Source organism: Schistocerca gregaria, chromosome X (genome assembly GCF_023897955.1).
Source record: "Schistocerca gregaria isolate iqSchGreg1 chromosome X, iqSchGreg1.2, whole genome shotgun sequence".
Taxonomy (NCBI): domain Eukaryota; kingdom Metazoa; phylum Arthropoda; class Insecta; order Orthoptera; family Acrididae; genus Schistocerca; species Schistocerca gregaria.
The window spans coordinates 650,761,389-650,787,944 of record NC_064931.1 but is presented as its reverse complement, the minus strand read 5'-3'; the positions used below and the strand labels follow the sequence as shown (position 1 = coordinate 650,787,944).

General features: G+C 36.5%; 1 protein-coding gene across 3 annotated transcripts in view; it reads right to left on the bottom strand.

Annotated features, from left to right (window-relative positions):
- LOC126297493 (adapter molecule Crk) overlaps positions 1–10,196 on the bottom strand; it is a 31,796-nt gene extending 21,600 nt beyond the window's left edge. Inside the window, exons 1-3 of one of the 3 annotated variants that reach the window (XM_049988372.1) lie at positions 9,798–10,111; positions 9,548–9,698; positions 6,453–6,575 (exon numbers count right to left, since the gene is read on the bottom strand). In XM_049988372.1, the coding sequence (XP_049844329.1) occupies positions 6,453–6,575; positions 9,548–9,582 (158 nt within the window). In that variant the 5' untranslated portion in view covers positions 9,583–9,698; positions 9,798–10,111. Of the gene's footprint in view, positions 1–6,452; positions 6,576–7,221; positions 7,317–9,547 lie in introns of all 3 variants that reach the window. The other 2 variants (XM_049988374.1, XM_049988373.1) reach the window with 2 other exon arrangements.
- Between the last annotated feature and the right edge of the window lie 16,360 nt (positions 10,197–26,556).

Here is a 26,556-nt window from a genome sequence, read left to right as displayed (position 1 = left end):
TCAACCAACCTCCAGATTGTCGACAATTTTACTTTTATGTTTGAGGCGAAGTTCTACTCCTCCAAGTTGTTTCTGATAATACGTTGACAATTTATCTCTTAATTCAACATCATTAGACTGCTGATCTTATATACGAACATAAAAGCTATAAAGTTATGCTGGATCATGCTTATGGAATTCGCTTTTTCAAGAATTTTAATGCATGTTTATCAGTTTTGAATTACTATTGGAAATATAAACAGGAAATGAATCAGTTAGCATTTCATAAGCTGAAGAACAGTTCTTGATCATTTTATTTCGATTATATGAGAATGTCTACTACAAGGTGGAGCTATTCACTGAATAAATTTTAGCAGTCCTAAGTAAGAGATCTTTTTCAGTTCAAATTCAAAAGTGGTGTATTCTTGAAGGTATTTGCTTCCCTCTTAGTAATCACATCTTTCGCACATTTATGTAACTAGCAACTGAGCATTTGCTGTATCTCATTCCTTACATTATGTTCAATACAAGAAATAGCATAACAGGGCCTTCTTTGTTACATACCTCAAAATCTTTGTTGTAATGGCAGATTGTGTGTGTGTGTGTGTGTGTGTGTGTGTGTGTGTAGCATGGGTTCTAGGTGAGGTCAGAACATGACAATCTTGTTGTGAATTACCAAAGCCAATGAATGAGACTGTTAAACGTTATAGTAACAGATTGATTTGGAACATAGACTGAAGTCTTTATCTGTCATCGGCAACATTTGCTACATATTTCATACAGCTCATTATAACAACATGTGAACTTTGCTTTCCGACTGGTTCTGCCAATTCTAATCTTTGCATAAATCCACCACACCCAACATTTGCTCAATATTTAATATGCTTTTCTCAATAAATAGCTAAAATTACAATGCAAATTCAGAAACTGGGTATTAAGTAATGCACAAATATCTAATGAGTATTTCTGCATATACGACATATACCAACTACGATAAATACAACGTGGGGGGAGATGGGGCAAGGATTCCACAATGTAGCTATTACCCCTACTTTTCAGTGTTATTGGAAATTTCTGTTGATTCAGGTCCTATTTACAGCCTTACAATGATCTTTTGGTACTTCCAGGCATTATGTAATGGCCCTAACTTCGTACTCCCCCCCCCCCCTCCCCAACCTGTAGCTACTTAATACTGGAACTTCATACATCCCCAGATTCACAACTGCCAGTAGTAATAGATGCCACACCTTTTACTTTTATATGTACAGCCTTGAAGCTTTCAGTGAGACAAATGTTTTATAAAAGGATTTACTACATTCTTTGCAGTAGATGGGCCTAGGTTTTGTATGTTACTTGTTGCCAATAATCTATCAACCAGCTGCATAACCTCTGTGTCAATGTCTTCTAATAAGCTTCTACATTGTCAAATGCAGTTGAGGTTGCTGTCATAAATCACAATGTTATTTCTTATTTTTGGCTACCTCTCTGATAATTTCCTTTCCCAGTTTTCTGCACACCAATAAAGTGTACAGTATATTAACGGGATTTATGCTATATTCAGTTCAATGGCACAAATCAAGACATTTACTCAAAGTGCAAAAATGAATTCTCTAGAATAATAAGATCCATGCGATTTAGAAATGACAGATTTTTAAATCTAGAACAAAACTTAACAAGGTTCAATTATCCAGGTAAAACTGTGGAAGGAAGTGCTTAATAAATACAATAGGTAATTAAATTGTATAAAAATACTAAAATTGTTAAACCTGACTTGATCTATACTCTTGAAAGTTCTATTACACAATGGGATCTATAAAGAATGACTTATAAATGAATGAATGAAATGGATGTCACTTGGGTCATTCCATGCCAAATCATCCAGCCAAAACTAGATATAAAACCCAAGGTTTTTGCAAATGTTCCAAAATTTATATGTGAAATGTATGCATAAAGATATGAAAATATCCAAAGTTTTATCCAATTCAATCAAGTAGTTTCTGAGTTATCATTGTTTAAAATTGTAGGCCAATTGTATTCCCGAGGGTGATTAAGACACAACTGAAGTGTGCACGCTTTTACAGAATTTGAAGCAAAATCATTCGTTTTGAAGCTAGAACCCTGAAATTTTCACGGTTTTGTTATAAATTAAACACTTAAATTCACAGAGCTACAAAATTCTGATTCATGAAGTTCAATCATAATGAAAAACTGTACTGAAACTCAAAATATTGTTAATTTCAAATTGTGATGTACAAATAGAAAATTATGACTAGCTAAAATCTCTCTCCAAATCACCCGATACAACCATTTATTTTTGAAAACAGCATAAATTTACCTTTCAAATGGTTGAAAAAAATTGGTGGGGTTCTAAGTTGTAAAATTTTTATCTTATATTGAAGTCAAAACAAGTTTTATCTATTCAAAACATAGAACAGCTGTTTCAAGATTCAAAATGGTTATAGTAGAGGTTGCGTAGAAGTAAAAAGTTTTAAAACTATAATTTGGAAGACCAGCTACTTAAAACCATAATTTATTAGTACATTTTTGATGTGTATTTTTAAATTGGGACAAAGATTTTACTGTACAAAGATTTTACTGTACTTGTAATTTTATTTATATCTTTTGTTTTATTTAGGTGAAGTTAAAGTCAAGAAACATACAACATTTTTGGAGTCATGAGAAGTGCGATGAAGTTTAGATAAGGCAATACTACAATGCAAGTATGGACATGAAAAACTCGCCAGTCAGCAGTATGCCTGTCTTCCGTCAAGACTTGAAATTCAAGTCGAGATATGAAACTCTGCCTCCCCCCACAGCCTGTCTGTACTGCAAGTGCATCTGGCTCTGTTCACGTTAATTGCCTAGTATTTTGTGCTTAGTGACACTTTAAATAATTGTTATATAAACACAGTTACAATTTTATTTTAAAATTATTGTTTGTGTGTGTGTGTGTGTGTGTGTGTGTGTGTGTGTGTGTGTGTGTTTCTTACCATGGAGATAAGAGCAAGTTCAAGTAAAGATGAAACTAATTTTAAGTGTTCAGTAGGTTCATTATTAAATTTTTCATGTGAAAATACTTCATTGAAGAAAAGCAAAGACATTTATTTAATCTAGGGAAAGTTGTCTACAGAAGAAGTAGAAATTTTAGTTTGGTGTACTAATAAGAAGTACAGTGAAACAGATGATATTTGTTCCCATTATTTGTGTTATTTATTAAAGTATTTTGAAAAGAACAAAAAACCCTGTTGTGATCCACTTAAGAAACATTCTGCACCTTTAACAAAGAAGAAAGATTTGAGGATAATTACTCTGGAAAAAGCAAAATATGTTAAGGAAAATAAGAACATTATTTCTGTGTCAGGAAAGCTTTTGTACAGTACATGTAGAAAACTGCTGAATGAGGCAACAGCTACTTTAGATCATAAAGATATTGCTCTACTTGAAAGTGATGAAGCAAATGAGAGAGAATTAACCAATGCAAAAAGAGTAGTAGAAATAGAAAAGTTGAATGAAACTGTTTTAGGGTTTGATGTGACACAACTTAAACTTCAGTCATTATCTACCCAATCAAAGAAAAAATATGCAAAAAAGAAGTTTAAAAAGGCCAAAGACAAGGTTAAAAAATGTTGTCATTTGTTTTGAAAGTACAAGAATCTAATGATTCAAGTGAATCTGACAGTACAACTCAAGGTCATGAATTGAAAACAAAATCTGAGGTTCTTGATCATTTAGTGGATGCTATAAAGGAAAGACTCAAGACAAACTTAACTAAACGGGAAAAATACAAATATTAACATTCACTCCTAAGTCTTGGTCTAGCAGAAAAAAATCAGAAAAATATAATGTATGAGAATATTTAGTGCGAAAAGCCAGAATGCTTGCAAATGAGAAAGGTATTTTGGCTTTGACAGAACCCAAACATGGGAGAACCCTTTACTAAGAATCAACAGACACTTTCCAACTGTTTTATGAAGATGATGAATTTTCTTACATGTTGCCAGGTGCTAAAGACAAAGTTAGTAAAAAAAAAAAAAATACTTACAAGCAGAAAAGAATTCATTTATGCAACTTAGAGGAACTATTTACTGCGTTTAATGAAAAACATCTAAATATTAAAATTGGATTTTCCAAATTTTGCTCCTTAAGCCTGAAATGGTGTGCACTTGCTGGTTCACCTGGAACTGACAGTGTGTGTGTTTGCTTGTACCACCAAAATGTTGAGCTTCTAGCAAATGCTCTGGATCAGCATGATAAAGAATCAACACACACTATGATGCAAAAATTGTGATGGACAAAACAGGGACCGTTAAGATGTTACGATGTGTGCCCAAAAACTAGTGAATCACTGCAGCTACATCTGAGAGAAATACTTTCAGACTATGATGAAGATGATGACATTAAATTTTCAGTGGGTTTCAAGTGATGGCAGAATGACTTTACAAACAATGCTACTACCTTGCAAGGAGTTTACTGATTTTGCTATAAGAAATGAGTCTGATACCTCACATTCTTACACTACAAAACTCAAAACTTTTACATGAAACAGAGAAAAGAAAATCTGGTATTTAATGAGGTTCTAGTTCTTATGGATTTTGCAGAAAACTATAGCTTCATTCCGAAAAATGAAGTGCAATCCTACCATTGGAGCCACTTGAGCTGCTCAGTTCATCCAGTAGTGATTTTTTCTAAAAATGAAGATTCCACCATAAAAGAAACAACATCATGTTTGATTTCAGATGATCTAAAGCATGATGTACCATTTGTTTATTCAGAACAAGGAAAAAAAACCATAGATTTCATAAAACAAAACTTCCCTGGCATTGACCAAATTGAGCATTTTAGATATGGTTGCAGTGTTCAGTACAAAAACTTCAAAAGCATGATAAAGTTATGTTTTTATTTTAAAGATTTAAAACTAAATGCAAGCTGGTCATTTCATGCTACGAGCCATGGTAAAACAACATGTGATGGGATCGGGGGCACAGTCAAGAGAACTGATTTAAAAAAAAACTTGCAGAGCATATAATAAACACTGAACAAATGTACAATTTTTGCAAAAGTTTATTCTCAAAAATATATTTTTTCCTCTTTAAAGGAAGAAGAAATTGAAACTAAAAGAAGAATGCTTGAAACTAGATTTCAAACGGGTCAAACAATACTGGGTACAAGAATTTTCCATTATTTTAAGCCAGCTTCTTTGGAAGAAATTACAGCCCAACAAAGTGAATTCAGGCTTGGAAATTTTGTTGAAACAAAATATTTTTGTGGCTATCCCAACTATTAAACCTAACCTACATTCCTTTGTTGCAAGTGTTTATGAGCAAAACTGGTGGATAGGAATGGTTCTGGGTTTCAATGAAAAAGACGGGGACTATGACGTTCTTTTTATGTGCCTTCACAGACCAGCAGAAGCTTTCTTTTGGCTTCAAAAAGAAGACAGATGTCCTGTTCGACCAGCGCATCTATTATGTGTAATAGCTCCTCCAGAGTTAGCATCTCAGTTTGGAAGATCTTATAAGATTGATGCTAATTCCCAAAAAATAATCATCAATGCTTTATTGGAAAAAAAAACTTCATGGGCATTAAAATGTAATTATTGTACATACTGCTTCATATAAACTTCAACTGAATAACTGTTAAACTTTAAAGTCATCACAAACTCTTTGTACAAAGGATTTGTCTGAAAACAAATAATCGTCAACTCATGTATTCAAATGTAAGTAAACCTATTTTGTAAAATATTCAGTGTATGTATCTTTTATTTTAAAGTAATCAATAAGTAAGACTTGAATTCATCTGGTATTTTCACAGTACTATTAACTTCAAATACTTAATTATTGTATCAAAAATTGTTACAACTCAGAACCCCACCAAATTTTTTTGAGCCATTTGGAAGGTAATTATATGCTACTTTCAAAAATATATTGTTGCATTGGGTTATTTGGACAGAGATTTTATCTATTCATAATTTTCTAAACCTACATTACAATTTTCAAATTAACAATATTTTGAGTTTTAATACAGTTTTTCACTATGATTGAACATTATAAATTGGAATTGTGTAGATCTATCAGTCACTAACGATTTTGCTTCAAATTCTGTAAAAGCATGCATGCTTTAGTTACGTCTTAATCGCCCTCAGAAATGCAATTAGCCTAAAACTTTAAACGGTGATAACTCAGAAACTACTTGTTAGAATTAGATGAAACTTGGAATAATTTCTTGCCTTTATGCATACAATTCAATTATAAATGTTCATAAACATCTGTGACAGGTGCGTGTAGAGCCCTGGATGACTTAGTATGGAATGACCCACTTGCATCTTTCCAATTTCAGCACTGAAGTGCCAGAATGAACAGCACAAATCAACTTCATTACACAGGTATCACTCATCTAGTATACCTTCTATGATATCTTTTTTATTTTTATGTAATTAAGACAAAATTAAAGGAAACTACACATCTCTACCTTACCTAACACACAACACATAATCCCCTTGAATTGTTTTGCTGTCTCTCACAAGGAAAACACCACCTTCTCTTTCACCCATCAGGAGATCAGTAGCATCCTTCCTAGTCATGGAACCAAAGTACCAACTGAAACATTAACAGCTTGTTACTGTGTTTGCATATAGAAAACATCAACCAACTGTGATATGCAGTATAATTTCCCAAATGTGTTTCACCTAAGCTTACAACACATGAAACATGATGTGGAAAGCACAGTGATATAGCATAGCAAGTTTTGCATTTGTACATGTTGCAAATAAAATACTGACATTTGAATACTTTGGAAATGCCTGACATAATTCAAAATCACACATGATATTGACTATTAAAAGAAAGGAACACTATACACAACATGAACAAATTGCTGTTAATCAGATATTTTTCTACATATTGTTTCATTACAGAAAATGACACTATGTGTCTGTTAGAAATTATTTTTTCCTTTCTCTGTACTTTTGTGTCAGTCCTGTTTATTAACCAGTTGTAAGATTTTACATTACTACACTTGACATCATTTGCCACACTGGCTTGAAACATCTCCATCACTTACGGGAGCAATATTAACTGTAGCATGCGCAGGTAAAAATGAACAATTACTGTATCCTTTCATGTAACAATTAGATATGCACGAGGCAAAAATTCAGTGTTACTAATTTAATAAGTAAATAATAACAAATTCAAAAGTGCAATTATGTTCCAACAGGAGTGTAAAAAAACAAAAATTTTCAATTACTTTCAAAAACACTGTCATATCCTTTGCAGCAATTAGGCAGAATACTGGCATCCCTCTCAATCTTCAAAAATGCTTCAGCACAGTAGGCCTACCATCTGGGAAGACATGTAACAGAGGCTGTATCAAAGGTAACAGTTTTTGCTGACTATTTTTAATGAAATTTTGTTTTGAAAAGTGGATGCACAACTGACTAGAAAAAAATTATTCTAAGAAATTGCTACTAATTGTAGCTTTAGATATGTATGACGCTTTATATGCACAACTAATAGAGCTTACCAACAATTGATATAGAACACGAATAAATAAGTAAATAGTGTACCAGAATGCTCCAAATTTTTGGATGTACACACTGATGAAAACTTGAAATGAAAAAAAAGCTTATTACCCTATTACTCAGCTTCTCAGACAATTTAGCCCAGTTACTTTTGCTCTTTTCCTTATAACTGTTAGTCTTGGAAACACACAACTCAATCTTCTAACATATTTTGCATGTTTACACTGAATAGTATATTATGGAATTATTTTTTGAGGTAACTTATAACTTAGAAAGAAAGTACTGATAGCACAAAACTGAGGAATAAGAACAATATGTGGTATTCGCCCATGGTCATCATGACATTTTACAATGTCTTCACAATACATATATTCACTAATGAATTCATCATAAATAATCCATCACAATTTGAGAATAACAGCGAAATCCTTATTACCCATTATTAAAGCTGTTAGTGGCTCAAAAAGAAGATCAATAGTCAGCAACAAAATATTTGATCATTTGCCCATTAACATAAGATCTAACTTACAATCATTTCTCCTGGACGATTTCTTTTATTTCATGAATGAATTTCTATTTAAAAACTGGTTGCCTGTGAAAAAATAGCTTCTAAGTGTAGTTGCACAAGTAGGACTAAAGAAATTATCCATTCATTAATATTAACACTAATTGTGCACAAATATCCTGTAAACTGATTCATTCCACATCACATCAATAAAAAAATACTTCAAATGATCCAATCAACATGTTCCTAATTAACTTTACACTTTTCTTTCCCAATAAAATATCCAGTGAGGTGAAGCTGTGTTACAGCACTGGACTCAGATTTGGGAGGAGAAAGTCTTTAACCTCTGTCTGGCCATCCTGACTTATATTACCCATGGTTTCCTCAAGCTGCTGTGGTTAATGGTGGGATTGATCCACTGAAAAGGTCATCAAAAACTCCCTCCTAAACCCTTACCTAATCTGATCCAAACCTGTGTTTGGTATATCCCCTGCTGTGTATACTGGATAGAAAATTACAAATAAATAAAAATAAAATAAGACAAAACTAAATCAGATCATCCACAAATAATTGCAACTAGTAGAGAACACTGCTGAGGACATTTAAAAACTATCATTATCTTTCTTTTAGACATAACACTTCACTTCTATTGTTAGACATGATCATTATCAATACAGGCTCAGAACAACCAATGGCACATTTCTGCTAGTATGGGGGATTAGTGTTTACCAGATTTGCATTAGGCTTGATTGCACACCAAGTTACCCAGTATGGGGTTTGAGAAAATTGAGGAATAGTTGGGCAGTATTTTTTGGGACACCATTGTGTTTAAGTCATTTCTTCAGCATGGTCTTGACTGTCAGCTGTAGCATATATATTTTTAAATAAACACATGGGTGTTTAACTACCATCAAGTGTGTTGTTAATAACAAAATGATCTCAGCAGACTTATGTTCTTTACTTTTAAATGGCAAGTGTTTTCATTGAAAATTTGGTGTGTATCAGATCTTCTTTCAAAGTGTGCAATATAAGGACTGTGATGCATCACAATCCTGCAACTATAAGTTTAAAAATCATGAAAAACGCACTGCCAATATCCTGTACTGTGAAAATAATTGGGTTAGCTGAAATGTGTGTTGTGTATAGGCCTTAAAGCTGTAAACAAACAAACAATTTCAATGTTTATTTTCTGGCGTGCTTCCATCAAATTCTAAAAGAGCCGTGTATTACTTACAGACGACCAGCTATTCACGAGATGATGTTCATATTTACATTAAGTTACATTTGAAATGAAAGTGGCGAGGAATCATAACAGTTTAAGAAATTAAATTATCGGTAACTACTGCCATAGTATTTCCGAATTAGGGAATTTGTTGGAACGCCTTTACAACATTTACAAATCCGTCGTCTTACATAAAACACAAGTATATTACGTGAGTTCAGTAGCTCCCTATTGTGAAATGCCATGCATCTATAACTGCATTAAAGGAATAATACACAAGTTGCATTTCGAAATACTTAAAGGTGTGTGGTTTTAAATAACGTACCTTGATCTATCGTATGGGTCGAATGTTGCAGCCATTCTTCAGTTTCTGCGCTCTGGCTGTGTATCATCAAAATAATATAAACATCCTTTTTGATAAATTCATCACTTTTCAACAGCAGTTCTTGTAGACCATTAATTGGCATTAAAGCTGCCTGTAGAGCAACAACGAATATCAGCCATAACCAAAACAAACTGTTACGCAGATAGACTGTAACCGGAAAACATCATTTAACAACGTCTGCAGCCCTTACAATTACTCAGATGACACTTCGTATGTAATCTGAATGACCTATTTCATTTACTTCACCGCCCTAGCGTGACTCGATGAAGGTCCGAACGAGAACACTAAAGTAATGTTTACAAACGAATGAATTCGTCTCTGAGTAAACTGTTAGTAAAATAATGACACATTACGATAAAACTCTCCACTCCCACGATTTCTGCACAATTTTCCAGTCAGCACACAAGCCACAGACTTTCAATATGGCAGCGATGACACTTTTCGCCTATCTTGACCGAGGTTGACAAATATTATCTTGTCCTCCTCCTAACAGTTCCAGATCTTCGAATATGTAAACAACACTCAAAGTTCTGAGACATCGTAAAGGCTAAACACATCCTCTACATAAGAGGGATGAGTGTAATTAGATGTTCAGCCAGAGGCACGCTCAGAAATTTATCCGACGAGCGACGGCAAAACTCACAAAAATTTTCATTATTGATATTATGGTTTGACCAGTTATGAGACTTGTCATACTACTAACTACATAGTGTTACAGCTCGCTAAATGAAAGGTTTACTGGAATTAAGGAAATCACTTCTAGAAGTGTAATGAATAAAAATTCTATACTTAAGATTCCAGGAGGGAGGTAGGCACAAATGCACAGCTATTGATGCGTATGTGCTAAATATTTAGAATTTCTATTTTTTATTTATCCTGTGGATCAGATATTATACAAAAAGTACTTACGATATAGGAAAACTCATTTTTCATTAAGAAATATGAAGTTTCAGAACACTGTTCTATCTAAAAAAAAAAAAAAAAAACAGGGAATGGAATCAGAAAATTGCTGATTGGTGAATGTAGCAACACACCGAGTATACAAACATACGAATATGAGCAACTAAGAAATAAGCAGATAATGGATTGTCGCTCGAAAATTTATATAAACTTGACTGTTGTTGTTGTTGTGGTCTTCAGTCCTGAGACTGGTTTGATGCAGCTCTCCATGCTACTCTATCCTGTGCAAGCTTCTTCATCTCCCAGTACCTACTGCACCCTACATCCTTCTGAATCTGCTTAGGGTATTCATCTCTTGGTCTCCCTCTACGATTTTTACCCTCCACGCTGCCCTCCAGTGCTAAATTGGTGATCTCTCGATGTCTCAGAGCATGACCTACCAACCGATCCCTTCTTCTAGTCAAATTGTGCCACAAGCTCCTCTTCTCCCCAATTCTATTCAATACCTTCTCATTACTTATGTGATCTACCCATCTAATCTTCAGCATTCTTCCGTAGCACCACATTTCGAAAGGTTCTATTCTCTTGTAGTCTAAACTATTTGTCGTCCACGTTTCACTTCCATACATGGCTACACTCCATACTAATACTTTCAGAAACGACTTCCTGACATTTCAATCTATACTCGATGTTAACAAATTTCTCTTCTTCAGAAACGCTTTCCTTGCCATTACCAGTCCACATTTCATATACTCTCTACTTCGACCATCATCAGTTATTTTGCTCCCCAAATAGCAAAACTCCTTTACTACTTTAACTGTCTCATTTCCAAATCTAATTCCCTCAGCATCACCCGGCTTAATTCGACTACATTCAATTATCCTCGTTTTGCTTTTGCTGACGGTCATCTTATATCCTCCTTTCAAGACACTGTCCATTCCGTTCAGCTGCTCTTCCAAGTCCTTTGCTATCTCTGACAGAATTACAATGTCATCTGTGAATCTCAAAGTTTCTATTTCTTCTCCATGGATTTTAATAACGACTACTAACATTTCTTTTGGTTCCTTTATTGCTTGCTCAATATACAGATTGAATGACATTGGGGATAGGCTACAACCATGTCTCACTTCCTTCCCAACCATTGCTTCCCTTTCATGCCCCTCGACTCTTATAACTGCCATCTGCTTTCTATACAAATTGTAAACAGCCTTTCGCTCCCTGTAGTTTACCCCTGCCACCTTCAGAAATTGAAAGAGAGTATTCCAGTCAACATTGTCAAAAGCTTTCTCTAAGTCTACAAATGCTAGAAACGTAGGTTTGCCTTTCCTTAATCTTTCTTCTAAGAAAAGTCGCTTCCCCCCATGAACCATGGACCTTGCGGTTGGTGGGGAGGCTTGCGTGCCTCAGCGATACAGATGGCCGTACCGTAGGTGCAACCACAACGGAGGGGTATCTGTTGAGAGGCCAGACAAACGTGTGGTTCCTGAAGAGGGGCAGCAGCCTTTTCAGTAGTTGCAGGGGTAACAGTCTGGATGATTGACTGATCTGGCCTTGCAATATTAACCAAAACGGCCTTGCTGTAATGGTACTGCGAACGGCTGAAAGCAAGGGGAAACTACAGCCGTAATTTTTCCCGAGGACATGCAGCTTTACTGTATGATTAAATGATGATGGCATCCTCTTGGGTAAAATATTCCGGAGGTAAAATAGTCCCCCATTCGGATCTCCGGGCGGGGACTACTCAGGAGGATGTCGTTATCAGGAGAAAGAAAACTGGCGTTCTACGGATCGGAGCGTGGAATGTCAGATCCCTTAATCGGGCAGGTAGGTTAGAAAATTTAAAAAGGGAAATGGATAGGTTAAAGTTAGATATAGTGGGAATTAGTGAAGTTCGGTGGCAGGAGGAACAAGACTTCTGGTCAGGTGACTACAGGGTTATAAACACAAAATCAAATAGGGGTAATGCAGGAGTAGGTTTAATAATGAATAGGAAAATAGGAATGCGGGTAAGCTACTACAAACAGCATAGTGAACGCATTATTGTGGTCAAGATAGATACGAAGCCCACACCTACTACAGTAGTACAAGTTTATATGCCAACTAGCTCTGCAGATGATGAAGAAATTGAAGAAATGTACGATGAAATAAAAGAAATTATTCAGATAGTGAAGGGAGACGAAAATTTAATAGTAATGGGTGACTGGAATTCGAGTGTAGGAAAAGGGAGAGAAGGAAACATAGTAGGTGAATATGGATTGGGGCTAAGAAATGAAAGAGGAAGCCGCCTAGTAGAATTTTGCAAGGAGCACAACTTAATCATAGCTAACACTTGGTTTAAGAATCATGAAAGAAGGTTGTATACGTGGAAGAACCCTGGAGATACTAAAAGGTATCAGATAGATTATATAATGGTAAGACAGAGATTTAGGAACCAGGTTTTAAGTTGTAAGACATTTCCAGGGGCAGATGTGGACTCTGACCACAATCTATTGGTTATGACCTGTAGATTAAAACTGAAGAAACTGCAAAAATGTGGGAAATTAAGGAGATGGGACCTGGATAAACTGAAAGAACCAGAGGTTGTACAGAGTTTCAGAGAGAGCATAAGGGAACAATTGACAGGAATAGGGGAAAGAAGTACAGTAGAAGAAGAATGGGTAGCTCTGAGGGATGTAGTAGTGAAGGCAGCAGAGGATAAAGTAGGTACAAAGACGAGGGCTGCTAAAAATCCTTGGGTAACAGAAGAAATATTGAATTTAATTGATGAAAGGAGAAAATATAAAAATGCAGTAAATGAAGCAGGCAAAAAGGAATACAAACGTCTGAAAAATGAGATCGACAGGAAGTGCAAAATGGCTAAACAGGGATGGCTAGAGGACAAATGTAAGGATGTAGAAGCTTATCTCACTAGGGGTAAGATAGATACTGCCTACAGGAAAATTAAAGAGACCTTTGGAGAGAAGAGAACCACGTGTATGAATATCAAGAGCTCAGATGGCAGCCCAGTTCTAAGCAAAGAAGGGAAGGCAGAAACGTGGAAGGAGTATATAGAAGGTTTATACAAGGGCGATGTACTTGAGGACAATATTATGGAAATAGAAGAGGATGTAGATGAAGACGAAATGGGAGATACGATACTGCGTGAAGAGTTTGACAGAGCACTGAAAGACCTGAGTCGAAACAAGGCCCCCGGAGTAGACAACATTCCTTTAGAACTACTGACGGCCTTGGGAGAGCCAGTCATGACAAAACTCTACCAGCTGGTGAGCAAGATGTATCAGACAGGCGAAATACCCTCAGACTTCAAGAAGAATATAATAATTCCAATCCCAAAGAAAGCAGGTGCTGACAGATGTGAAAATTACCGAACTATCAGTTTAATAAGCCACGGCTGCAAAATACTAACGCGAATTCTTTACAGACGAATGGAAAAACTGGTAGATGCAGACCTCGGGGAGGATCAGTTTGGATTCCGTCGAAATGTTGGAACACGTGAGGCAATACTGACCTTACGACTTATCTTAGAAGAAAGATTAAGAAAAGGCAAACCTACGTTTCTAGCATTTGTAGACTTAGAGAAAGCTTTTGACAATGTTGACTGGAATACTCTTTTTCAAATTCTAAAGGTGGCAGGGGTAAAATACAGGGAGCGAAAGGCTATTTATAATTTGTACAGAAACCAGATGGCAGTAATAAGAGTCGAGGGGCATGAAAGGGAAGCAGTGGTTGGGAAAGGAGTGAGACAGGGTTGTAGCCTCTCCCCGATGTTATTCAATCTGTATATTGAGCAAGCAGTAAAGGAAACAAAAGAAAAATTTGGAGTAGGTATTAAAATTCATGGAGACGAAGTAAAAACCTTGAGGTTCGCCGATGACATTGTAATTCTGTCAGAGACGGCAAAGGACTTGGAAGAGCAGTTGAACGGAATGGACAGGGTCTTGAAAGGAGGATATAAGATGAACATTAACAAAAGCAAAACGAGGATAATGGAATGTAGTCAAATTAAATCGGGTGATGCTGAGGGAATTAGATTAGGAAATGAGACACTTAAAGTAGTAAAGGAGTTTTGATATTTAGGAAGTAAAATAACTGATGATGGTCGAAGTAGAGAGGATATAAAATGTAGACTGGCAATGGCAAGGAAAGCGTTTCTGAAGAAGAGAAATTTGTTAACATCGAATATAGATTTATGTATCAGGAAGTCGTTTCTGAAAGTATTTGTTTGGAGTGTAGCCATGTATGGAAGTGAAACATGGACGATAACTAGTTTGGACAAGAAGAGAATAGAAGCTTTCGAAATGTGGTGCTACAGAAGAATACTGAAGATAAGGTGGATAGATCACGTATCTAATGAGGAGGTATTGAATAGGATTGGGGAGAAGAGAAGTTTGTGGCACAAGTTGACTAGAAGAAGGGATCGGTTGGTAGGACATGTTTTGAGGCATCAAGGGATCACAAATTTAGCATTGGAGGGCAGCGTGGAGAGTAAAAATCGTAGAGGGAGATCGAGAGATGAGTACACTAAGCAGATTCAGAAGGATGTAGGTTGCAGTAGGTACTGGGAGATGAAGCAGCTTGCGCAGGATAGAGTAGCATGGAGAGCTGCATCAAACCAGTCTCAGGACTGAAGACAACAACAACAAGAAAAGTCGTAGGGTAAGTATTGCCTCACGTGTTCCAACATTTCTACGGAATCTAAACTGATCTTCCCCAAGGTCGGCTTCTATCAGTTTTTCCATTTGTCTGTAAGGAATTCGCGTTAGTATTTTGTAGCTGTGGCTTATTATACTGATAGTTCGCTAATTTTCGCATCTGTCAACACCTGCTTTCTTTGGGATTGGAATTATTATATTCTTCTTGAAGTCTGGGGGAATTTCGCCTGTCTCATACATCTTGCTCACCAGCTGGTAGAGTTTTGTCAGGACTGGCTCTCCCAAGGCCGTCAGTAGTTCTAAAGGAATGTTGTCTACTCCGGGGGACTTATTTAGACTCAGGTCATTCAGTGCTCTGTCAAACTCTTCACGCAGTATCATATCTCCCATTTCATTTTCATCTACATCCTCTTCCCTTTCCATAATATTGTCCTCAAGTACATCGCCCTTGTATAGACCCTCTATATACTCCTTCCACCTTTCTGCTTTCCCTTCTTTGCTTAGAACTGGGTTTCCATCTAAGCTCTTGATGTTCATACAAGTGGTTCTCTTATCTCCAAAGGTCTCTTTAATTTTCCTGTAGGCAGTATCTATCTTACCCCTAGTGAGATAAGCCTCTACATCCTTACATTTGTCCTCTTGCCATCCCTGCTTAGCCATTTTGCACTTCCTGTCTATCTCATTTTTGAGACGTCTGTATTCCTTTTTGCTTGCTTCATTTACTGCATTTTTATATTTTCTCCTTTCATCAATTAAATTCAATATTTCTTCTGTTACTCAAGCGTTTCTAATAGCCCTCGTCTATTTACCTATTTCATCCTGTGCTGCCTTCACAGTTTCATCCCTCAAAGCTACCCATTCTTCTTCTACTGTATTTCTTTCCCCCATTCCTGTCAATTGTTCCCTTATGCTCTCCCTGAAACTCTGTACAACCTCTGTTTCTTTCAGTTTATCCAGATCCCATCTCCTTAAATTCCCACCTTTTTGCAGTTTCTTCAGTTTTAATGTACAGTTCATAACCAATAGATTGTCGCCAGAGTCCACACCTGCCCCTGGAAATGTCTTACAATTTAAAACCTGGATCCTAAATCTCTGTCTTACCATTATATAATCTATTTGATACCTTCTAGTATCTCCAGGGCTCTTCCATGTACACAACTTTCTTTCATGATTCTTGAACCAAGTGTTAGCTATGATTAATTTATGCTCTGCGCAAAATTTTTCCAGGCGGGTTCCTCTTTCATTTCTTACCCCCAATCCATATTCACCTACTATGTTTCCTTCTCTCCCTTTTCCTACTCTCGGATTCCAGTCACCCATGACTATAAAATTTTCGTCTCCCTCCACTACCTGAATAATTTCTTTTATCTCATCGTACATTTCATCAATTTCTTTGTCATCTGCAGAGCTAGTTGGCATATAAACTTGTAGTACTGTCATAGGCGTGGGCTTCGTGTCTATCTTGGCCACAATAATACATTCACTATGCTGTTTGTAGAAGCTTACCCGCACTCCTATTTTTTTATTCATTATTATACCTACTCCTGTATTACCCCTATTTGATTTTGTATTTATAACCCTGTAGTCACCTGACCAAAAGTCTTTTTCCTCCTGCCACCGAACTTCACTAATTCCCACTATATCTAACTTTTACCTATCCATTTCCCTTTTTAAAATTTCTAACCTACCTGCCCGATTAAGGGATCTGACATTCCACGCTCTGATCCATAGAACGCCAGTATTTTTTTTACCTGATAACGACGTCCTCTTGAGTAGTCCCTGCCCGGAGATCCGAATGGGGGACTATTTTACCTCCGGAATATTTTACCCAAGAGGACGCCATCATCATTTAATCATACAGTAAAGCTGCATGCCCCCGGGAAAAATTACGGCTGTAGTTTCCCCTTGCTTTCAGCCGTTATCAGTACCAGAACAGCAAGGCCATTTTGGTTAGTGTTACAAGGTCAGATCAGTCAATCATCCAGACTGTTGCCCCTGCAACTACTTAAAAGGCTGCTGCCCCTCATCAGGAACCACACGTTTGTCTGGCCTCTCTACAGATACTCCTCTGTTGATGTTGCACCTACGGTATGGGTATCTGTATTGTTGAGGCACGCAAGCCTCCCAACCAACGGCAAGGTCCATGGTTAATGGGGGGCGGGGGGGAGGGTAAACTTGACTATTGATGAATATAGTAAAACACAAAGTATACAAACAATGAATATGAGCAACTAAGAAATAAGTAGGCATACGGACAGCCACTCGAGAATTTACACAAGTATATTCTGAAATACAGGAATAATGAAAATGTCCACTGGAAATGCAACAGGAGAATAACATTGAAAAATAATCAAAATATGAAACCAACCATTGAGCATAAAGAGACAATGAAACTTACTACTAATAAATGGTGTTCATAACATAAAGTTATTAAAAAATTCTGATGTGTAACAGAAAAATACTTTATACTGTAGAATTATAGGTTACTATTTTGCCAACAATTCTTCTACACTCACTAACAGTATTTTCCAAAGGAAGCAGAAGTTTTATGTTTTGCAGCTCAATTTACATTTTTTTTAATTTTTCATTTCCTGGAATTCTTGCACTGAACTGAAGCAGTGTTTTGTTAGAAATGCCTTTAGTTTGTCTTTAAATTCTGGATCTGGAGCAAGTTTTATTTGATCTAGAATCTTACTGTGTAATATGACACCAAGGTGAATTACAGTCTTTTGGCATGAAGATGTCCTTGAAAAGATTTAGTGGATATTCACTTTTCCTGTCATATAATTTGTGTGTATATCTTTATATTGGATTAGTTTTCCTGTTCTTGTGAGGTATTCCCTGGTGAATAGGATTTTTCTTGAATGAACACACATGGGATGTTTAGAACATGAAGTTTTATAAAGTGAGATTTCCAGGACTTTTTCTGTTTGGGACAACAAATTATCCTCAGTGTTCTTTATATAGTTTAAAGATGTTTGTACTGTGAGTTGAATTTCCTCAGAAGATAATGCCATAGTGGAGCAAGGAGTGGAGCTGTGCATAGGATACGTGCATTAAATGGCTTTACTTACAGTAAATTTCAATACTCTTAGTCTGCAGCACAATGATGAGAGTATCTTTGATAAACTTTTTATGCATATATCCTATTTTAAATTCTGTTGAACCCAGAGACTCCAAACTTTTGTCACATTTACATTTTCAGTTATATCATTATTTGAATTTACTTGGATAGTTTTCTGGCAGATGAGGGAATTTAATTGAAGTTGATATTTACAGTTTTTCCACTATTAACAAATAGGAAAATTTTGTTAAACCACTCAGAAAGTCTTTTCATAGAGTTATCAGACAGTGACTGAAGGTCTTTAGGACTAGATCTATGCTTATAACACCAGCAAACAGGAAAGTTTTGTGAGCTCATGTGATCAACAAGGTCATCTACATAAATGAGGAAAAATAATGACCTTAGAGCAGAGCCCTGTGGAACACTGAATTTTATTGATCTTTCATCTGAGAGGAAAACCCTATTACTGAATTTGTTCTGTACATTAATATTGTATTGGAGTGATACTTTCTGTCTGCCGTTCTGTAAGAGCATACTGAGCTATGTGTCACACTTCTCATTCATCTTCTTTCCAATTTATCAAGTGGTATTTTATGATTTAGTAAATCGAAAGATTTAGAGAGATCTAAGAAGATACTTGCAGCTATGTTATGTTGGTTCATTAATTTTAATGTATGTTCCAACAGTTCAAAAACTATTATTTGTGTGGACATAGATTTTCTAAAGTAATGTTGTTGAATGCTGATAGGTACATGATAATTTAATCATTTATAAGACTGGTATAAAAAAATTCTTAGATTTTTGAGAAGATACTTAATATGGGCAAAGGATACTAAACCATGGGAACCTTTCTTTAATAATGTCGAGACTTTAGTTATTTTGAGAGCATCTGGAAGTATGCCAGGTGTTAATGAATGGTTGAAGATGGTTAATAATGGCTTTACAGTGAGGGGAACACATGCTTTTAATATGGGGTCAGGTACTTCATCATACCAATACCGATTTTATTGCTCAACAATTTTATTATGTTCATAATTTCATTTGGATTTGTATCATAAACAAACATCGAAGTGGTGTTTGACATATGGCTGGAACATGAGTACGGTAACTTGTAGTTAGCATGAATAAGATCTTTTGCTAGTTAGGTGAAGTATTTATTGAATTTGTTTACAACTGTCTATGGATCTGTGACCTTACAGTCTTTAAGTGATAGAGAAATATCCTTCTTTTCAGGTGTTGAACTACTTTCCATAATGGTTTCATTTTGTTTCAAGAGTTTCTGGGGACTGATGACCTCAGATGTTAAGTCCCATAGTGCTCAGAGCCATCTGAAGAGTTACTTATAAAAGTGTAATTCCATAAAAGTTTTGCCTATCTAATAACTCCAAGATAGTTTTTTGTAGGCTTTATAAAAGTTAGGAAAATCTTGAGTAACTTTGTATTTTTTGCAATTGTATTGTAGAAATCTGTTCCTCTTAATAGAAATTTCGATTCCTTTTGTTACCCATGACTTTCTATTGTTATTGCTTGAAATTTTTGTATCAAGAGGAAATGATGTATTAAAATAATAAAGGAAGGTGTTTTGAAAACTTAAGAGCATACTATCAACAGCACTTTGTGTATAAATTCTTTTCCAATTTTTCTTGGCTAAAAGGCAATTAAAGATCCTAATGTTATCCTAAGAAAAGGTACTTCTTGAATTACTTTTTTGGGGCCCATTTTATTCTTTCCCATACCAATGCTCAGTAGCAGAGCATCATGGTGAATGTACTTCACCACTGAATAAGGAGCCAGTATCAGTGTATTGTCTCTTAATACATGATGTAATATCCGATGTGGTAAACTAATATTGTACCTGAATTTTAAGCAGTAGAACTTTGTTGTTCAACATAACCCCTACAGGCACAAGAAACATAAAACAAAAACTACACACACACACACACACACACACACACACACACACACACACACACACATATATATATATATATATATATATATATATATATATATAATTTTATAATTACTTTGTAAATTTATATCATGTAAAGTTTAATTTGTTTGGTTTATATATTTGTTCTTAAGACTTGTTCGACAGCACTATTACACAAGAAACTTTTATTCATTTTTTCGATATAAGCACATGACAATTTCCATATCATTGTATATGATAAAATGAATGATCAATAATAATAAAATTATAATAACAACTGAGTCACAACAATTTTTGATACTAATTGAAAGGCTATGCCACCATAAAACCAACCTCATTTCGTATTAGTAATGGCAGTACTTAAACTTCAAAAAATTTCCTTTTAAATTTGTAGTGGAAACTGAAGGACAGCATGCAACTGAGATCCTTAAGGAGATTACTACTACGAAAAAAAAACTCATAGAGTAAAGTTCTTTATAGCAACATTAAGATGCAAAAATACATTCAATAAAGAGTGGTGAGTAACTAAGTTTGAATAATGTGCCATATTGGTGGTGATGTTATGAGTGGGACTGGGAGACAGACCTCTTATCTCCATGAATAAAATAATGTGGCATTACACATGACTTTGATGTCATAACAATGCATGGTCGCCTTCTACCTGACATTCATGCTAATGGATGGCAAGCCACATGTTGTCATTGGGCCAAATGTACATCTCGTTTTGTTACTTCTGTTACCAACATTTACTCAACCACGATTAAGACATAAGAGTCAAAGTCGAGAGAAGAAGTTACAAGACCCCTTCTAGCTAGCCCAGTTTTGATTTTCTATCATTTCGCTGAAGCACTTCACACAAACACTTCACACAAATCAATTATCTCAACAGGGCCTAACCTGATCTCCTCCATTATTCGTATCTAACTGTGGGAAGCCCTAATTAACAGTTAAGTTTATAACAATGATTTCTTATACAGTTGTTTAATGTAATGAAGGTATGTTTTTCAACATTTACAGCTGTTTAACTATGCATGACTCTTAAAGTCGTCTTTCAGTATTCTTATCACTATTGAACTGAATGGAGTCACAGGTAGCAGATATATTTAACAATCATTTCATAAATATATAGGAACAAACAGCTTAAGAGAAAAAAAAACAGCAGTATGCTGAGAAACCAACTTTTATAGTACTCAATGAAATGAATGTATTACCAACTTCTCCCATTTAAATTAAGTGAATTATGCATACCCTCAACAATAAAAGCTCATCTGCTTTTGATCGTCTCCAGAATTGGGTACCAAAGATTTGTTCCCATATAATAAGCCCTATGAAACTTCCTGGTGGATTAAAACTGTGTGCCGGATCGAGACTTGCCTTTCACGGGCAAGTAATCTACCAACTGAGCTACCCAAGCATGAATCACGACCCTGGGGAATGTTTCCAGGCTGTGGCGAAGCCATGTCATCGCAATATCCTTTCTTCCAGGAGTGCTAGTTCTGCAAGGTTGGCAGAAGAGCTTCTGTTACGTTTGGAAGCGAGGAGACGAGATACTGGCAGAATTGAAGCTGTGAGGATGTGTCGTGATTTGTGGTTGGATAGCTAAGTTGGCAGAACGTTTGCAGGCTAATGGCAAAGGTTCTGAGTTCCAGTCTTGGTCCGGCACACAGTTTTAATCTGCGAGGAAGTTTCATATCAGCGCACACTCCGCTGCAGAGTGAAAATCTCCTTCTGGAATAAGCCCTATGTTATCTGATAAACACACACACAAAGATATATATATATATATATATATATATATATATATATATATATATATATATATATATATATATCCTACACACCATCATTTAAACATTAAAGTTACAGAAATTCTTCTATGGAATAGAAGGAGTTGTCAAGGAGAAGTTAAATTTTCAAAACGCTGCAGAAATAACACCACTGGTCAGAATAAGATCAAATTACAAAGGAATATTATCAGAGAAGGGGGAAATCGTATGGCATAAGAAAAAAATAGTGTGAAAATTGATCAATAGATATCGCTGTATGTGACAGAATACGTAAATGAAAACACCTGTCATGCGCACGACCCACTGAAGTTGGTATAAACACGCCAGGTACACAGCTTTTCCTCCTTTCGCGTCTGCGTAATTCGCCATAACTGTCTCAATGCAGGATTGCGCTCTGCTCGTAAAGCTGTATTACAAGAATGATGACTGTGCACACGTCACTCTGCAAGGGTTCCGAACACTGAAGGGCTTGGAAAAAGGCGTTGGTCCGATGAATGCCGTGGGTCTGGAGAAAATGATTCAGAAATTCGAAAAGACAGTGTGCAACCTGGTGGAGGGAGGAAACGAATTGATTCGATGTCAGTGAAAGCAGTGGTCACAGCAATGCTGGAAGAGATGAGTGGTAGTGTGCAAACATGTATGTAGTGCATGGAGAACTGCCCGAACATTAGACATACCCTTGAGCATTGTGCATAAAATCCTATGAAGCATCCTTTTCTACTATCCATTCAAAATTACCCATGTGCATGAGTTGCTTTCTGTTGACCTGCCAGCAAGAGAGACCTTTGCATGGAAATGGACAATGATTGGCTGTGGAAGATTTTGTGGACAGACAAAACCCACTTCCATCTGACAGGATATGTCAGTACACAGAATTATCGAATATGGACAACGGAAAATCCACACTCAAGTAAACCAGTACCACGTATCCTAAGAAAGTCACTGAGTGGTGTGGGGGCATAATTTATCATAGTTCCATATGTTTTTTGAAGAGACAGGTGCTTCCGGTCCTGTTACCTGTACCATCACTGGTAAGCGCTATGAGTGTCTTTTGCGCAACCACGTCATTCCATCTCTCCAACAGCGTGGTGTGTGGGATCATTTTTATGCAAGATAGCGCACCTCTGCACATTGAAAATAAAGTTAAGCAGCTGCTGAAGCGCCATTTCGGAAATGCTAGAATTATCAGCCGCCATTTCCCTACAGCCTGGCTGTTCCAATCACCTGACTTTAATCCATGTGACTTCTGGCTGTGAAGGGAAGCATAAAGTGTGGTCGAGCGACTGTAGTGGCAAAGCAGTTAGAACCCCTCTAAAAACAAACCATTATTTTTAAGTATATATAGTTCAAATGGCTCTGAGCACTATTGGATTTAACATCTGAGGTCATCAGTCCCTTAGAACTTAGAACTACTTAAACCTGACTAACATAAGGACATCACATACATCCATCCCCAAGGCAGGATTCGAACCTGCTACTGTAGCGGTCGCGCGGTTCCAGACTGAAGTGCCTAGAACCGCTCGGCCACACTGAAGTATATACGTCATCTATGGAAAGCTGAACTAGGAATCCATCTTCTTACAGCCAGATTAACAACCGTTTTGCTACTGAACATCCAACAATTCCAAACTGTGTGTGGCAGAAATTGAGAGTGCTCCTTATCATTTGATTTTTCATAAAATATGAGGTATTTATATTTTGTCATGAGTGAATGTATATAAGATGGTAAGCTACAAATGGTTGTCATGCTGATATAATGTATAATGGAGTTTTATAACCACCAGTGAACGTCATGGACATTTGCATTCCATTATATCTTAAAGGTACAAGGTGTGATGGTCTAGAAATCCAGATTTTTATTTGAAAACGAGGCATTTGTATAAGCCGATTCTTGTCTAGTTATAGCATTAGAACATTGGAAATAATCTTACCTCATGCATACAAAATTAAGCATTTTTAAGTAGGAGAAGGGAGAGATTCACCTGAATCAGAAGATGTATCGAACACTCTTGAGGGGAAGATCCAATGGAGAGCAGCGAGCTTCGTTACAGGATCATTTGGTGATCCAGAAAGCGTTATGGAGATGATAGATAAACTCCAGTGGAAGACTCTGAAAGACGCTTAGGATCTCGGTACCGGCTTTTGTAGAAGTTTCGAAAACATATCTTCACCTAGGAGTCAAGCAGTATATTGCTCCCTCCTACGTATATCTCGCGAAGAGACGATGAGGATAAAATCACAGAGATTAGAGCCCACACTGAATCATACCGGCAATCTTTCTTTCCATGAATAATACGAGACTGGAATAGAAGGGAGAACCGATAGAGGTACTTAAAGTACCGTCCGCCACACACTGTCAAGTGGCTTGTGGCGTATAGATGTAGTTGTAGATGTAGATGTAGAAGAAAACTGTGGAAGGTGTTGATGCAAACATTCAACAGGTTAAGTAAAGTGGGAAAAGGAAATACAGGAACTTGATAAAACACGCTCGATTTTTTCGGGAATGGAGATGATAATGAAAAACAAAATATACCTCAGAATTCGATGAAATTCCACTTGTGAGATGATACTGAAAGAGGCCACCAGCAAAGACTCTAGTGGGCATGGAAATGATTTGGCTGAATTTTGTAATTTGGCTCAACAGTGACATAGGCTATTAATGGGTTGGAGATCATGGGTGCAAATGGTTGTGAAGCAAAGAGAAAACTGGAGGAATATCATGTTTCATTTAGTGGCTGTTGGTTGAAGAAAATCAAGCAAGAATATTCAAATCCTATCTAATGGACTCTCTGGTTTCCACCAGATCAGATGCTATGCCCCCTTGAACCCCCATCAGTGATATTACCAACTGAATCAAATGTGCACCTAATATACAGTGATGATAGGAAAGTGGAAGATATCTAATAAAAGTAGTAATGAGATGTATTCAAATGAACATATCATAGATGGAAATCTGAGCTATTTTAATTCTCCGTGGAGGTGCTTGTGAATCAGGAACATCATGGGTATGAATTTGATGCTCTACTTGTGTCCATTGAGAGGCACCCACATGTCTTGCTCATACTGTGGCGTCAAGCAGTCAGGCCTGCAAGTTGAGTGGTCTGCCAAGTGAGTGGATTCATTCTTATTTATCAAGTAACATGAGCTCTAGTACTCACAATTAAGTTACAAATTATTCTCCTGTTTGCATATTACGCAACGGAAACGGATAACGCAAATCTGACTATTAGTAATTTACACAACTCTGACTGTTCACTACGCACTGGCAATACCACATTTTCTTTCTTCCCTAACGGTTTTGTTCAACACGTGGCCATCGCACTGAATATGAATGTCGCACACATTATAAATTCTGGGTATCATGACAACATACTATTCGAATGCAAAGGTCACCAATCTTTTTCTTATCGCTATCTTATTTATTCCGATAAATTCTATAACATAAACACACAAATTCTATAACCTACAACAGTAACACATGAGAAATTCCGCCCAGTGGGCATCGCTTTACATTGGTGATTCTCTATCTTATGGTCTCGTAATTATTTAACGCTACAGTGCACTTTCTGGATAGGATGGTGGATCTTTTTGCTATATCTCACACTTCGAGTCTCACACCCATCATCACGAAAATTTCCTTCAGACCGATTGGTACAAAAAGGAACATGCAGAACCCACTGCCTCTGAAACTATCTTACTCTCCCATGCCAACCACACATACTTAAATTTCATGAAATACATCACACTGGCAACAGACAATACAAAGAATAGTCACAACGTTATAATCACATCACTTTCAGCTTTCCCCACTTCAATTAGTATTTATCTCAGTTTCACACAACACTGCCCCACTTCGTAACTTTGGAGGCTATATGCACATCTTCCTGTGCAATGCAAGCCAAGTGGCGTTGCTGGATAGACGGTTGATCACCTTGCTTCTCTCTCAGAGTATTATAGTTTGAATCAAGCGTCACACGGAAACATAACACGCAAAGTAATATTAAGAACATATTCATCACACAAACGAGTCCTCAACTGATACTGTGGACTAGTACTTCTCTTTATTCTTTGTCTCATACACAGATTGAGACTCACCCAGAACTCACCACGTGGAAGTACTCGTCTGTAATTTCAAATCCTGCACACGCAATTTTTTAAATATTTCCGACTTATAGTACACACGCTAGTAATTCAGCTTAACTTAAGCACTCGGAAGTATTTCAACTTATTGCTACATGTGGTTTCATTGTGACCGTTGGTCACTTCCGAAGATTACTACGATCCCCTTAATACTACCTGCCTGACATTTAATTCTCCCCACAATGTCTTCATGCCTACTTAGAGCTTGGAGAATGATATTCACTAACGGGTGTGGTTTTATTTTCATTTTTTTACTGTTATATTTTCACTCTTTTCTTCACATGTGTTGTGGTATCTGCAATGTTTATGTAACCTACTTGAACAAAAGGGTAGATTCTGTGTTATCTTGACAAAATCAGGGGTGGTATTTTTCGACATGTTTTCTATAATGATTTTGTGGGCGATGGTAACAAATTACGGTACACAAGATGATCTCAAAAATATTATTTCTAGCGATTTACTTTCGTACCCAG